The sequence below is a fragment of the Oryctolagus cuniculus genome, chromosome 1, assembly GCF_964237555.1.
Source record: "Oryctolagus cuniculus chromosome 1, mOryCun1.1, whole genome shotgun sequence".
Taxonomy (NCBI): Eukaryota; Metazoa; Chordata; class Mammalia; order Lagomorpha; family Leporidae; genus Oryctolagus; species Oryctolagus cuniculus.
The window spans coordinates 235297408-235309638 of NC_091432.1; the positions used below are offsets into that span (position 1 = coordinate 235297408).

A 12231-nucleotide genomic window follows, 5' to 3' on the forward strand; every position below is an offset into this window, starting at 1 on the left:
GGGGCCTAGCCAAGGCTGCCCAGAGCCCTGCTCCCTGTGGAAGTGGGGACGGCGAGTCTTGCAGACAACGGAGGACTAGGAAGGGCGTTGATTCACAGGAGATGCTGGCTCCGCCCACAGCCTGGTGGGGCCTTGGGAAGTCCTGCCCCTTAGACCTCACAGGACACCCAGCAGGGAGGGCCCTGGAGGCCAGCAGACCCGGGGCGCAGCTTTGGGCAGTGCGGAGTGGACAGTCTGCCTCCCCCAGAGTACCATGGGAATTGCCCACCGTGGAAGGGTTCCCCCACCACCCAGGCATGATCCCAGGGCGGGCATCTGAAGCCACACCTGAGGGCCAAGACAGGTGCAGGAGCAGAGCCCACCCCTGTCTGGCCAGGTGGGCCTCACCTGCCAGGTAGGACGGCAGGGGCTGGAGCCCGCGGCTCCTGCCGCCCATCAGACCCCAGACTCAGGTTTTCCCAGGTGTGCTCTGGCCACTCACCCTAGTCACTCGCGGGAGAGCAGCTCTCTGCAGGAAGAGGGAGACAGCACGGTCAGAGGACCCCGGGCCGCTCTGACCCGACGTTTCCTCACCCTGGCGAGCACAGAGCAGCCCCAGACGAGGGACATCCCGGGGACTCGCCCTGCGGCCCGAGCTCCTGGGCCCGGGGAGGGGCAGGTGCGTCCCCCTACCTCCTTGTGTGGGGACGAAGATGCTCTCCGTGTTCAGTCCCCTGTCTTTTGCCAGCTGCTCGAACTCCGCCAAGGCTGCCGGGTTGTTTTCAGGGTCTTTGCCTGCAGGCGAGGCCGGGAGGAGTCAGGAGGGTGGGGGCAGCACCGGGCGTGGAGGCATCTGCATCCCAGCCTGGCGACCCAGGAGCCCCTGGGCTGGGAGGGTGCCCTCGGCCACCTCTGAGCTTTGACCCCGAGATCCTGGGGCTGGGGAGCTTTCAGCTGCCTGTGGATTCCCAGGGGTCCCGGGCCCTGAGCCCCCCACTCGCTGATCCGGAGAAGCCCTGAGCTCCGGAGACGGCACCGGGACGGACTTGGATCAGGAAATCAACACAAGTGTCCTGCACCGGGTGGGGGGGGGGGTCCCTGCATCCCAGGGGCCTCTCAGGGAGGGGTGAGGAGGGGCGGGAGGCAAGGGAGGTGGGCGGCAGGAGGTGGGAGGCGGGGGCTCACCGATCAGCTTGGCGTGCTTGAACCGCTGCCCGTGAATCTCGCCCTGGCACTGGAACACCCAGTGGTCCTTCTCCTTCATCTGAGTGACCTGGACTGTGGTCCTGCCCTCAACTGCACAACGGGAACAGGGGTCCCACGAGGCCACGCCTCCCTCAGAAAGGCCCCGGGACGTGGCCCCGCCCCAGCCCGGCCAACACCTCAGCTGCCAGCTGCCCAGAGCTGCTGGACCAGGTCCCCTGAGGCGCTGGGTGCCCCACCTCCCCAGATCCCCTGCACCCAGGGACGGCCGTGGCCAGGCCAGGGAGGCCCAGGGAGGCTGGGGGTGAGAGGTGGGCAGAGTTTGCTATGGACACGCAGCTCCCCAACCCTGACACAGGACCCGACAGGGGCACAGTCTCCCCGAGGGACAGCCCTGGACAGCCGGGTCCCTTGTGCACTAAAGGCCTCGCCTGCAGCGTGGTGTCAGGTGCTGGACTCTTTAAGGCAAGGAGACCCAGGGCGGGCGTGGTGGGCTGAGAGGGGGCCAGAGTGGAGGGGGGGACCTCGCCCTCCCTCGCTGACTTGGGCCCCCCGGCCTCCACACTCACAGGCCAAGTAAATGCCCGGCTGCTCGGTCTTCTCCAGGACGGTGCTCAACTGATGGCATTGACCCTTTTTCCTGGAAACAGAAGCCGAGTGGGCAGCGCTGTCCCGGCTGACCTCCCTCTCGGAGTGGACACTGCGCAGGGCCTGGAGGCACCCAGGTCCTAGCTGGGCCCAGGGAGCAGCAGGCAGAGCTGCACACAGGCAGGCCCAGCTGGCCTCAGTGCTGGCGGCCACGCCCTGGTCAATCAGTGGCCTCGAGCCCCGGGCCACTCCTCCAGGTGGCTGCCCTCCCAGCCATCCTGTCCACTGCCAGACGGTCTGTGGCCACGGCCTCTCGTCCCTCACTGCCCAGGCCCCCCAGCAGGTCCTCTGCACAAGGAGCCGTGCACAGCCAGCCCCGCAGGCACCTTCGTGTGGTCTAGAAAAGGAGGGGGGGTGTCTGCGGGGAGGAGACTCAAACATCAGGCCACGGCCAGGGTCAGCGAGAGCCGGGTCAGCTCCAGGCCAGAGAGCAGGTGCTGACCCACACAGGAGGGAGCCCCACTGAGGGCTGCCCTGATGGCACAGGGTCCTTGTGTCCGTGCCATGCCCTCAGCCGGGGGTCATGTCCCCACCTGGTCATTGTGCAAACCCCGCCCTGGGGTGCACAGAGCAGGCATGCGCCGTGAGGGTCCCGAGTCCAGAGTGCAGGCCCGGCCCCCAGCCTGACCCAGGGCTGGGATGAGACTCCATTTCCCCATGGGCCTGTGGGGCACGGGTGCCCAGGCAGGGGAGGTGGGCAGTGCCCTGCAGGTGCCCCTGGGCCCACAGGCTTGGTTCTAGGGCCTCCTGAGGCTCTCCCAGCCCAGGTCCTGGCAGGCAGCTTGTGTTCAGAGCCCAGGTGCTCAGCGTTGGGGACCCCATGTGGCCAGCGACCCCATCCCTGCCCAGTCTCCTGTGTGGGGACAGTGCGCAGACACTCACACAAAGCTGAGGGTGACCTTGAGGCTGCCCCCGTCCTGGGCCACGATGGTCACGGGGCCCACAGAATCCGGCTTCAGCTCTGAAAACTCCTTGTCTGAGGCCACGCCCTTCATGTACAAGGTCCCTGAGGGCTGGTGAGGGTGCGACCCATCAGGCCCTACGGACGCTCAGGGCCTACCCTCGCAGGGTCTGCAGCCCCCAGACCCTGAACACCAAGGGCCAGGAACGGGGCGCACTCCCCACAACCACACCACCCTGAAAGCACCCAGTGGCCTCCCCAGACCCAGCCCGTGCCGCCTCCCAGTCCCTGCTGGGCCGGACCCCAGACCCTCACTCCTGGCCCTCTGCCGCCCGGGGTCCTCAGGCTCAGGTTAGCTCAGGACAGGAGTTCCTCGCCTGCCCCAGCGCGGTTGTCCCCCTGGAGCCCAGCCCCGCCCTCCCCTCTCGGAGCCTCACGGCCTGGCTCTCCGCCTCCACGTCCAGGGGGTCCTGGGCCTGCAGGACCACGAGGAGGCCGAGGCCCAGGGCCAGCAGCAGGGTCTGCATCTCGGGTCTGCGCTCTCGGCTGCAACAGGTCAGCTCCGGGCTGGGTGAGTCTGCTCAGCTCCTCTCGCCTCCACCCTTATAGGGCCGGGGCAGGGTCCTCCCGGAAGCTGGCGCCGAGGACCGGCCGATCCCTTCCTGGCCGCAACCGTGGCCAGCGCTGCCGCGGACCGGCTCAGGTGTCGTTGATGTTGGACGTCCCTCAATCACGGCTGTTGACTCCGCAAAGGTCACCCAGACAGGGCTGCCGCCCAGGGCAGGGCTCTGACCTCCCTGGGTGTGGAGCATCGGGTACGATGTGGCCTTGGCCGCCCTGCGCCCACGCCCCCTGGCTGGCTGCTGGCGCGGGTGCCGTGAGGATGAGAGAGCTTGGGCGTGGGTCTCGGCAGAACTTCCTGTGGTCTGGGCAGGACCCCCAACCCGAGACAAATCAGGACAATGAGGCCCACCGCGTGGAAATGTGCGCTGCACGGACCCTCTGCTCCCCAGAGCAGCCGCAGGTCGGGCAGGGGACCGGACGGGTGAGCGGGAATGTTGGTAGTCGGAAACAAGAACAAACATCAAACATGGTGATGTGGTGGGAGAAGGGAGACCTCCGATGCTCCGTGCACAGCGTCTGTGACCACGCCCCCAGGAGCTCCGCAGTGGACCAGCAGGGGCCTTGGCGGAGGAGGGGTGAGCAGGTGCTACAGGCCAAGCCCCCGGTGGAGAGGAAGGCACCGGCCCGAAGCATTGTGGGAAATGCACCTTGTCCACACCCTCCTTAGACAGGATGGATGATTGACAGCAGACAATGGCAGACCCACGCCCATCAGTGGGTGCAGTGCACACAGATCTGGGTGAAGGGAGAGGGGAGCCCATTTCGGCTTCATGGGGCTAACGCTGCGGCCCCAGAGGAGCTGTAGCAAGAGCGGAGCCGCGTGGAGCGTGTTGTAGCCAGACCCGCAGGGTTCTGTAAGAACTGACACAGCAGGAGAAGCGGGGTCAGCAGCACCGTCTAGGGGCAACGCACAGCCAGAGCCCAGCTTCCGAAGGTGGGCGCAGCCGGGCCCAGCACACACAGGCCAGTCAGGGGCCAGCAGGGGTCACACGGCCGGTGGGGACGACCGAGCGTTTTTCTCGCTGACTCGTGGGAGGGCAGTGAGTGACAGCTGGACACGGCTTCAGCAGGAAGCGCCCAGGGTCCTCTCCCCAGGTCGACGCCGGGTCCTCTCACACGGCAGGGGCCCCGCGGCAGAGTTTCCGTGGAAACCACCACTCGTGCAGCCATGGGCCAGCTGGGCTCCTTCGGATTCTCCTGTCCCGATCTTGAACGTCAGGGCAGGGCCCCGCTGCCGCTCACCAGGATCAGGAAGCCAGCAGGGACCTGGCTGCGTCTGGGACCCCAGCGCCCCCAGCGCCCGAGGGCTGGGCTCCGAGCCTTCTCACGCTCATACGGTGTCGGGGGCAGGGGGCCATGCTCTGAAATCCCGAGGACGCATTGACCTCTCTACGCATGTGGTTATGCGTTTATTAGAAAAGTAGAGCGACCCCGACAGACCGAGAGAGTCCTCCACCCCCGCGTTCACACCCGCACGGCTGCAACGCCAGGTCAGAGCCAGGGCACAGCCTGGATCCAGGGCCTCTGGCCGGGTCTGCACAGGGGTGGCCGGGACCCTGGTCGTGGGCCGTCTTCTGCCGCCTTCCCGGCTGAGTTAGCAGGAACCGGCATCAGAAACCGAGCAGCCGGGACCCCACCGGTCACTCCGATGCGGGAGCTGGCACCGCCCCCGCAGCTCATGCCCTGCGCCACAGCAGCCACCCGCAGTCCCAGCATTTGTCACACATCCATGATCCAGAACACCTGAAGTGCCGCCTCTACACGCACAGGCGCACACGCGTGCACACACGCAACCCGCCATGGGAGAGACGTGTGCTCAGCTCAGCTCAGCTCAGTGGGGCTGGATCGAGGCCCGTGGGCTCCGGGAGCAGGGGCCGGTGGCGCTGGCCTCGGGCTTGCTCGTGGGGAGGGGTGGCTGGGGGTCCCTGACCCAGAGGGGAGGCCGACCACTGTTCACACCCCAGGCCCAGGGCTGTGGCCTCCCAGGGAGCAGGGGCCCAGGCAGGCAGGGGACACAGCGCAGCCTCCAGACCAGAGGCAGGCCGCGCCCTGCATGGCTGGGGGCTGCAGCTGTGACTCCCTTGGTCTGTGCTGAGGTCTGTGCTGGCCGGGCCGCCCCTGTGCCCACCGTGTGGCTGCCCATCTGGCTGGATGCCAGGTCCCGCGCTCACGCGTCTGCCCCTCCCCCCCAGAACCCAGCCATCTCCACCCCCTGGGAGGGAAGCTTGACCTCCCAGCCTACAGAGCTCTCGGGCAGGTGCAGCCTGACCGGCCCCAGCCTCCCCCAGCTGGGGAGAGAGTGCCTGTCCCGAGAGCGAGGGTCATGCTCTCGGCGCAGGTCCCGCCGTCCCCCTCCCTGGGCTCCTCTGCCCCCAGGGCTGCTCTCAGCAGAGGCTCCCGGGGCCTGGGCTCGGGGCAGAGCTGCGCGTGGTGAGCTCACTCCTCCTGCACTGGGCCAGGAGCCGAGGACGCCCGTTGGCACAGGGGCTGCGGCAGGAAAGGCCGGGGCGTGTTTGCCTTCTGGAACCCTCTTATCTGTAAGTTCCCCGAGACCCTGCCATGGGAACACAGGACACTTTGTGCCGTGGCTGTCCCATGAATGTCAGCCATGCAGGAACCGCCTGCACCTGTGCCCTCGCCTGTGTCCTCCTGACACACGGCCAGGTGATGGCGGGGACGGGCCCCCCCCGCAGCGTGCCCGCAGCCCACCACGCCGAGATGCGACACTGGGAGTGCCTCGTGGGCTCCTCCCTCCTCTCAGTCAGACCCGAGTGGGTGTCGGGGGCAGGGTCCGGACCCCCGAGGCAGCAGCTCGGCACCCTACAGTCAGGCCAGGGCTGGCTGGGCTGGGAGAGCCGGTGGGGGAGGGGCTTCCTGCGGAGGGTAGCAGGCTCAGCTCTGAGCCCACCCTCTCCTCTGGGCATGGGTGAGCAGGGGCCGAGGCCCCAGGAACGGCCACCCCTGCTCACAGCAGCAGGGACGCTGGCCGGGAAGATCCCGGCGGGGTGGGCGTGGGGGTGGGGTGATGGAGAAGGAGACGGGGTTGGGGGTCTCAGCTCTGAGCCACCAGGAGCCAAGCAGGCAGCTGCCCGGGGCACCCCGGGAACCCGAGGGCCAGCTCATCCCCTCAGCAGCTGCTGCCCAGGAGGCAGAGCGCCCCGGGGCTTCAGGCCAGGCCTGGGCAGAGAAGCCCACCTCCGTGCGCCTGCACCTGCACCTGCTCCCCAGGTGAGCCCCCGTCTCCCCAGGTGAGCAGCAGGAAGCCCCCCCCCCCAGGCAGGGTCCTGCGGCTGTTCCGTGTGCGTGCCGAGGGTGACAGGTGAGAGAGGCAGGGATGAGCCTCCTCTTCTGCCTTCTCCTCCTCCTCCTGTCCCCCCCCCCCCCCGCCTCGCTCTAGAGAGGAAGGCTGGTTTGTCCTGAGCTTCCTGTGCCAGGAATCAGAGCCTCGCAACCTGGTCAGAAATGGCTAAAGCCGGCAGCCGTGAGTGAGGCTGGTGTGTCACCAACAGCGCCAGGACAGGCCCTGAGGTCAGCCCTGCCCTTCCCCCACCCCTGCTCCCTGGGTCCCTGCAGCCCCCTGGCCCCGCCCCCCAGCAGCACTCATGGCAGTTCTCTGTGCTCCCAACATGCGACCCCCAGATTGGGCAGAGCCGGCTGCTGCCGTCCTCCTGGGTGCAGTGTCAAGTCCCCTGAGGGACACCTGGACCCGGCCCACCTGCCGCCCGCCTCCTGCTCCCTCTGGGACTTGCTCTTGCTTTCCTGGGTTTGCTCTGGAGCAACCCCAGGGACACAGAGTCTGGCCCGGGCGTTTTATTCTCACACTGCCTGGTGCCCAGAAGGGACCAGAAAGGCCGTGGGGAAGGCTCTGCTCTGGAGCTGATCCAGGGCCCCGACCGGGAGGTGGCTCGGCTCTGCAGCGGCTGTGGGGCAGACGCCGTCCAGCTGCTCGGCCGTGAGCTCCGAGGGCAGGGCCGGGGTCGGGTTCCCGTTGTCTCCCGTTGCCTGCACACAGCAGGGGGCAGTGCATGGTGCTGGGTGTGAGGATGGAGGAGGGGAAGGAAGGAGCCAGGACCCTCTGTGAGCAGTAGGGCGGTGGGCTGATGCCCTGTGGGACCCCGGGTCCCAACTGGGAGGGCAAAAGAGACGGCCGAGGCTCGCAGCCCGCAGGGGAGGCACCCGCAAGGCAGAGGGGAACCACACAAAGCATCCGAGCCGCGGGAGATGTCAGAGTTCCCGGATTCTCAAACAGGAAGCTCCTGTCGCCGCCCACCTGTGCCCTGCAGGGAGCTTCCCGCAAGCAGTCCCGGAAGGGTCCCGGGGAGGGGGGCGGGCGAACCCGAAACCAGGCCCAGGGGTGCCACGTGCGGCACCGTTCACCGTCCTGTTTCCCAGAGTAAACCACAGCCACTCGGAGAGCTCCTGAGGCGGTGCCCACAGACCCAGGGCGCAGGTGCAGGGACAGGGACCCAGGGACCCAGGGAGAAGGCCCTAGGTGACGCGTTCAGTCACCTGCCTTCCTTACCCTCGGGGACAGGACCTGGGGACAGTTATCCCACTCGCGCCACCACTGGGGCCCCACATCTCGGTGCTGGGTGCACTGGGGGCCACGGCGCAGGTGCAGGGGGCAGGGCACACAGAGGGACCCAGGCTTCGGGGTGCTTGTCACCTGCAGAGGAGGAGGCTCTGGGGCACCTATGGGTGCTACACGTGGCCACAAAGTTACAAAAAACACCAGGCTGTGACAGGAACACCTGGGGACGCTGGGAGATGGTGCGCAGACTCTGAGGCAGATCAGCGAGGAGACGCCCAGGCCAGTACAGCGAAGCAGCTTTATTTTCACTCAGCAGACACCCAGGGCTCAGGGCAGGCAAAGCCACGTGGTGTCCTGGGAGATCCCGGGGCGGGGGGGGGAGGAGGGCAGCAGGGGACCCCGCCCTGGGCTCAGGGGCTCCACTCTCAGAGGGGAGGGGCTGCGGCCACTGGCACTCAGGAGCACACTCGTCTCCATAGCGACGTCTCAGGGGAGGTGACCACAGCACCCGCCTCTCAAAGAGCCTGGGGGCGCCCCCGCGCGTCCATGCTGGGGAGGGGTCCCCGCCTGGTGATGCTGACCCTCCGGGGGAGGGGCCACTCCGCTGACTCAATCATGCCCGGCAGGGCGGGGAGGCTCCCAGGCTGGAGCTCTGAGCGCAGGCGCGGGGCGGGGCCGGGTCCTTCCTGGGCAGGCGGTGCCGCCCCCGGCACTAAGAGTCTGGGGTCAGCGCGCAGGCTTCTGCAGACCCAGAGAGACAGGCGGGGAGGGGTCAGCGCTCACGGGAAGAGAGGCACCAGAGTCAGCCCTCATCCCGGGAGAGTGACAGGTGAGTGACAGACGGGGGAGCCCCAGGTCACCGAGGGGAGGGGGCCTGGCGATGTCGCTTCGGTTCAGCCCTTTGCTCTCCGCGAACTCCTCGAAGGTCGCCTCAGCCTCCGGGTTTCCATCCAGGGTGCGGCCTGCAGGTGGGGGCGGGTGGAGTCGGGCGACCCTGGCTCACGCTGGGGAAGCAGGTGGGCTGGGGAGGGCCCCCTGCCAGGCCTGACCCTGACAGCTCGCGGGGGAGCCCTGGACTCTGAGAAACCGCCAGCCTGCTGTCCCCCGGGAACCCCAAGAACCCACCCCCAGCATCCTGAGAAGGAGCAGCTGGGGCCCAGGCAGGGGGAGCCCGGGTCTTGTCTGGAATTCGGTCTCCTGAGTGCAGGGGCCTCCTGCCAGGCTGACAGCCCCAGGGCCGTCCCCCAAGCCCCCCAGGAAGGGGTCCTGCCCCGCACTGGCCCTGGAAGGCAGACAGTGGGCTGGGGATCCCCTGGCTGAGGAAGGGGCCTGCGGTTGGCAGCCGGGAGGAGAGCCCAGTGTGAGGAGGGAGGGGTCCCACCGTGGAGCCCCCATGCGGCGCTCAGCTCCCAGCCCAGGGCCCCTCTCCCCACCTGGCCGCGGGGTCCTGACCCCTGCCACGCACACAGGCTCACCCTGGAGAGCGGCAGAGCCCCGTGTGGCCCTGGCTCCCCCAGGGGCCCCGGCCGTGTCCTCAGCCCGGGCTGTCCCGGAGTCGGGGTCTCAGAGGCTGCACCCGGGCCCTCCTGGCCAGCATCGTGCACAGAGCCCCAGCCCCTGCCCTATGCACCCCCCATGAGTCCTGCTGTGTGAGGAGGGGTCCTGCCCAGAGCAGGGGTGGCACAGGTGGGTGTGGATGCCGGTGCTGGACCCCAGGAGTGACAGCTGTGAAACGGGAGGCTCAGAGCCCGCCCTCCCTCCCCCACCAAGAGTCCTGACCCAGCAGGGCTCTGGGCTGGGAACCGGAGGCAGCTGGGCTGATGGCCCAGGGGCTGTGTGCACAGGGACCGGGAGCCAGGGAGCGTCCGCGAACAAGGCGAGGGCAGACGCACCCATGAGCATCATCATCACATGGTAGGAGTAGTCTATGGTGTCATTGAAGTGTGCGATGGCGTGCTGCTTCCCCGGCAGGAAGTTGATGTAGATGGGGTACTTATACCCTGCAGGGAGGGCACGGAGACTCAGCAATGCCTGGGGAAGGCCCCGCGGGCTCTGCTGAGGCAGAGGGAGGCGGCGCTCTCACACTTACAGGTGTGGAAGACGCCGGGTTTGGATCCGATGTCCAGGGGCAACTTGAACGGAATGCATCCAATGGGTTTCCTGGTGCAGAATCAAGGCATGGACCTCGCCCGGGACCCCTCCCCAACCTTCCTGCTCCCGACCTCTGGGGTCCCCCAGCAGAGGGCCGGCTCCTCCCACCGGTATGTCCTAGTGTCCGTCATGCAGAGAGCACTGGCCTTCATGGCGGCCACAAGGGTCCCAGGAGCCCCACCCCAAGGAGCCCTGGCCCAGGTCACGGGAGGCCCAGGGAAGCCGGGACGGCCCCTCGGCCCCTTCTGCGAGTAAGGATCACTGGGCACCAGGGCGGTCAGGATCGGGGCCCCGCAGGCCTCCGGACACGACTAAGACCCACAGAGCAGTCCGAGCACACGGAGCCCATCGCCAGAAGGCCACGGGCGGCCTGGCGTGTCCTGCCCGACGCTGCAGGACACGGCCCTGCACGTGGCCTCCCGGGGACTCCGTGCCCCTCCCCGTGTGCTCCCTGTGGCCCCGGCCCCAGAGACCCCGGGCAGGTACAGAGCCCACGGCCAGGTGGCACTCGAGGTCAGGACGGCCTGGTGCCCCCACAGCCCAGCCATTTCCCGCCAAGCCAGCGGGCATCGACCTGAGGCCCCTGTACCCCTGTGTCCCCCGCGGCCGTCGGGTCCTGTCCTGGTCTCTGAATTCTCATTCCCAGGCAGCTCTGTTGTCCAGACCAGGAGCCCCCACGAGGGACCTGCCCGCCTCTTCCGCGGGTGCTGCTGGCCCTCACCCAGGCTCCTCCCTGGCAGGGCCCAGGCGCTGGTCCGCACAGCAGGGAGCCCAGCACCCACAGCCCCGGCTGCTCAGGGACAGATTCTCCGCTGCCCAGCATGGGGCGCCACAGGCAGCCGAGGGGAGCGAGGCCCAGCAGGGACAGGGTCCCGACAAGTGGCAGGGGTGGCGGGAGACAACCCAGACCGAGCAGGAAGGAGGGAAGCTGAGCTCAGGGCAGCTGGGCCAGGAGGGCGGGGGCTGCACTGGGGGGTGGGGGGGCCGCGGGCAGGGGCTCACGTGAGGTTCATCCTGAATTCCAGCTTCCGGAGCTCGTTCATGCCAAGGCTGAAGGGAGGTATAGGGTGGCTCCTCCTCTTGGCCGGAATGGGAAAGGTCCCCACCCAGAGCTTGATGTGCCATCGGCCTACAAGCTGGGAGGGGACAGCAGGGGCCGGGCTGAGCCGGGAATGGGGCCCTCAGCTGGGCGAGCAGTGGGGGGCAGAGGCTGGGTGGGGACGGGGTCGTCCCTCCATGCGAGGGGCAAGGCAGGCACCGGGACCTGGGCCTGCACCTGCACCCAGGACGGCCTCAGCCACGGAGCCAGCAGCTGAGGGAGTCACCCAGAGGCCCAGGGCAAAGCTGCTGTTAGGGACGGGGCAGGGGCGGGGGCAGAGAGGGCAGCAGGGTGGTGAGTGTCTCCCCGCGTCTCTCACCTCCCGAGCGGGGGCAGGGATCAGCTGAGGGCCCTGGGCTCCCAGCACAGAGAGCAGGCCCAGCCCGGCCGTCAGCAGGAGCAGCTGCATGGTCCCGGCCCCGCTGCCCTGTGCTGCCCGCCTCCCTGCTGCCCATTTATCCGGCTCTGGGCTGCCCTGGAGCAGGACTCCCGCCCCTCCCCACACAGGCCCCCTGCTGCAGAGCAGGTGGTGAGCTCACCGTGTTTCCTGGAGCCTGTGAGTGAGTGGGCGGCGCTGGCCGGGGTCAGCAGCCAGCACCTGGGCGGGGCCCTGTGGGTCCTTGTCTGAAAGTGAGGGTGGTGTTGGTGGGAGGGGCTCACCATGCACTCTGGGGGGTGACAACAAGGGTTCCTTGTGCTCCCCCTGCCCCACCCTGCCTTCTCCCCGGGAGCCTGCACCCGCCTGGGCCCAGGAGCCCCCAGGCATCGCTGGTCCCCGCCCAGAGGTCAGCTCCAGCCAGGGTGATGTCAGCACACTGCCACTTTCGTGGTAGACCTGGGAGTCCAAGCACAGTGCCAGCCCGGCTGGACTCGCCTGTGCTCAGGGCTGGACAGCGCCCCCTGCAGCCCAAGGCCTCTAACAGCTGTCTGCCTGTATGCCTCCAGTGCCCTGGCTCTGGAGTTCTGCTTCCTGACATGATGTCCCCGAGAACCCTGGGGACCCCACTTACCCTCCATCCCATTCCCTCTGGGCCCCATCATCTGTGAGCCAGACCCAGAACGATCCTAGAGTGACAGCTGCAGCGCTGGCCTGGT

At 68.1% G+C, this 12231-nt stretch overlaps 1 protein-coding gene across 1 annotated transcript; it reads right to left on the minus strand.

Moving 5' to 3' along the window:
- Nucleotides 1-482: 482 nt before the first annotated feature.
- LOC138846224 (lipocalin-1-like) lies at nucleotides 483-3349 on the minus strand. The gene is made up of 6 exons (XM_070061448.1): nucleotides 3169-3349; nucleotides 2713-2843; nucleotides 1752-1822; nucleotides 1165-1275; nucleotides 673-774; nucleotides 483-508 (listed from the first exon to the last, which is right to left on the minus strand). Exons 1-6 carry the CDS (start codon nucleotides 3256-3258, stop codon nucleotides 483-485), a joined length of 531 nt encoding a protein of 176 aa, XP_069917549.1. The 5' UTR covers nucleotides 3259-3349.
- Between the last annotated feature and the right edge of the window lie 8882 nt (nucleotides 3350-12231).

Coding starts and splice junctions, on each gene's coding strand:
- LOC138846224 (XM_070061448.1), bottom strand. CDS start 3,258: ATGCAGACCCTGCTGCTGGCCCTGGGCCTCGGCCTCCTCGTGGTCCTG. Junction 1,823..2,712: donor AAGGTCACCCTCAGCTTTGT/GTGAGTGTCTGC, acceptor TTCTGTTTCCAG/GAAAAAGGGTCAATGCCATC. Junction 509..672: donor CTTCGTCCCCACACAAGGAG/GTAGGGGGACGC, acceptor CTCTTCCTGCAG/AGAGCTGCTCTCCCGCGAGT.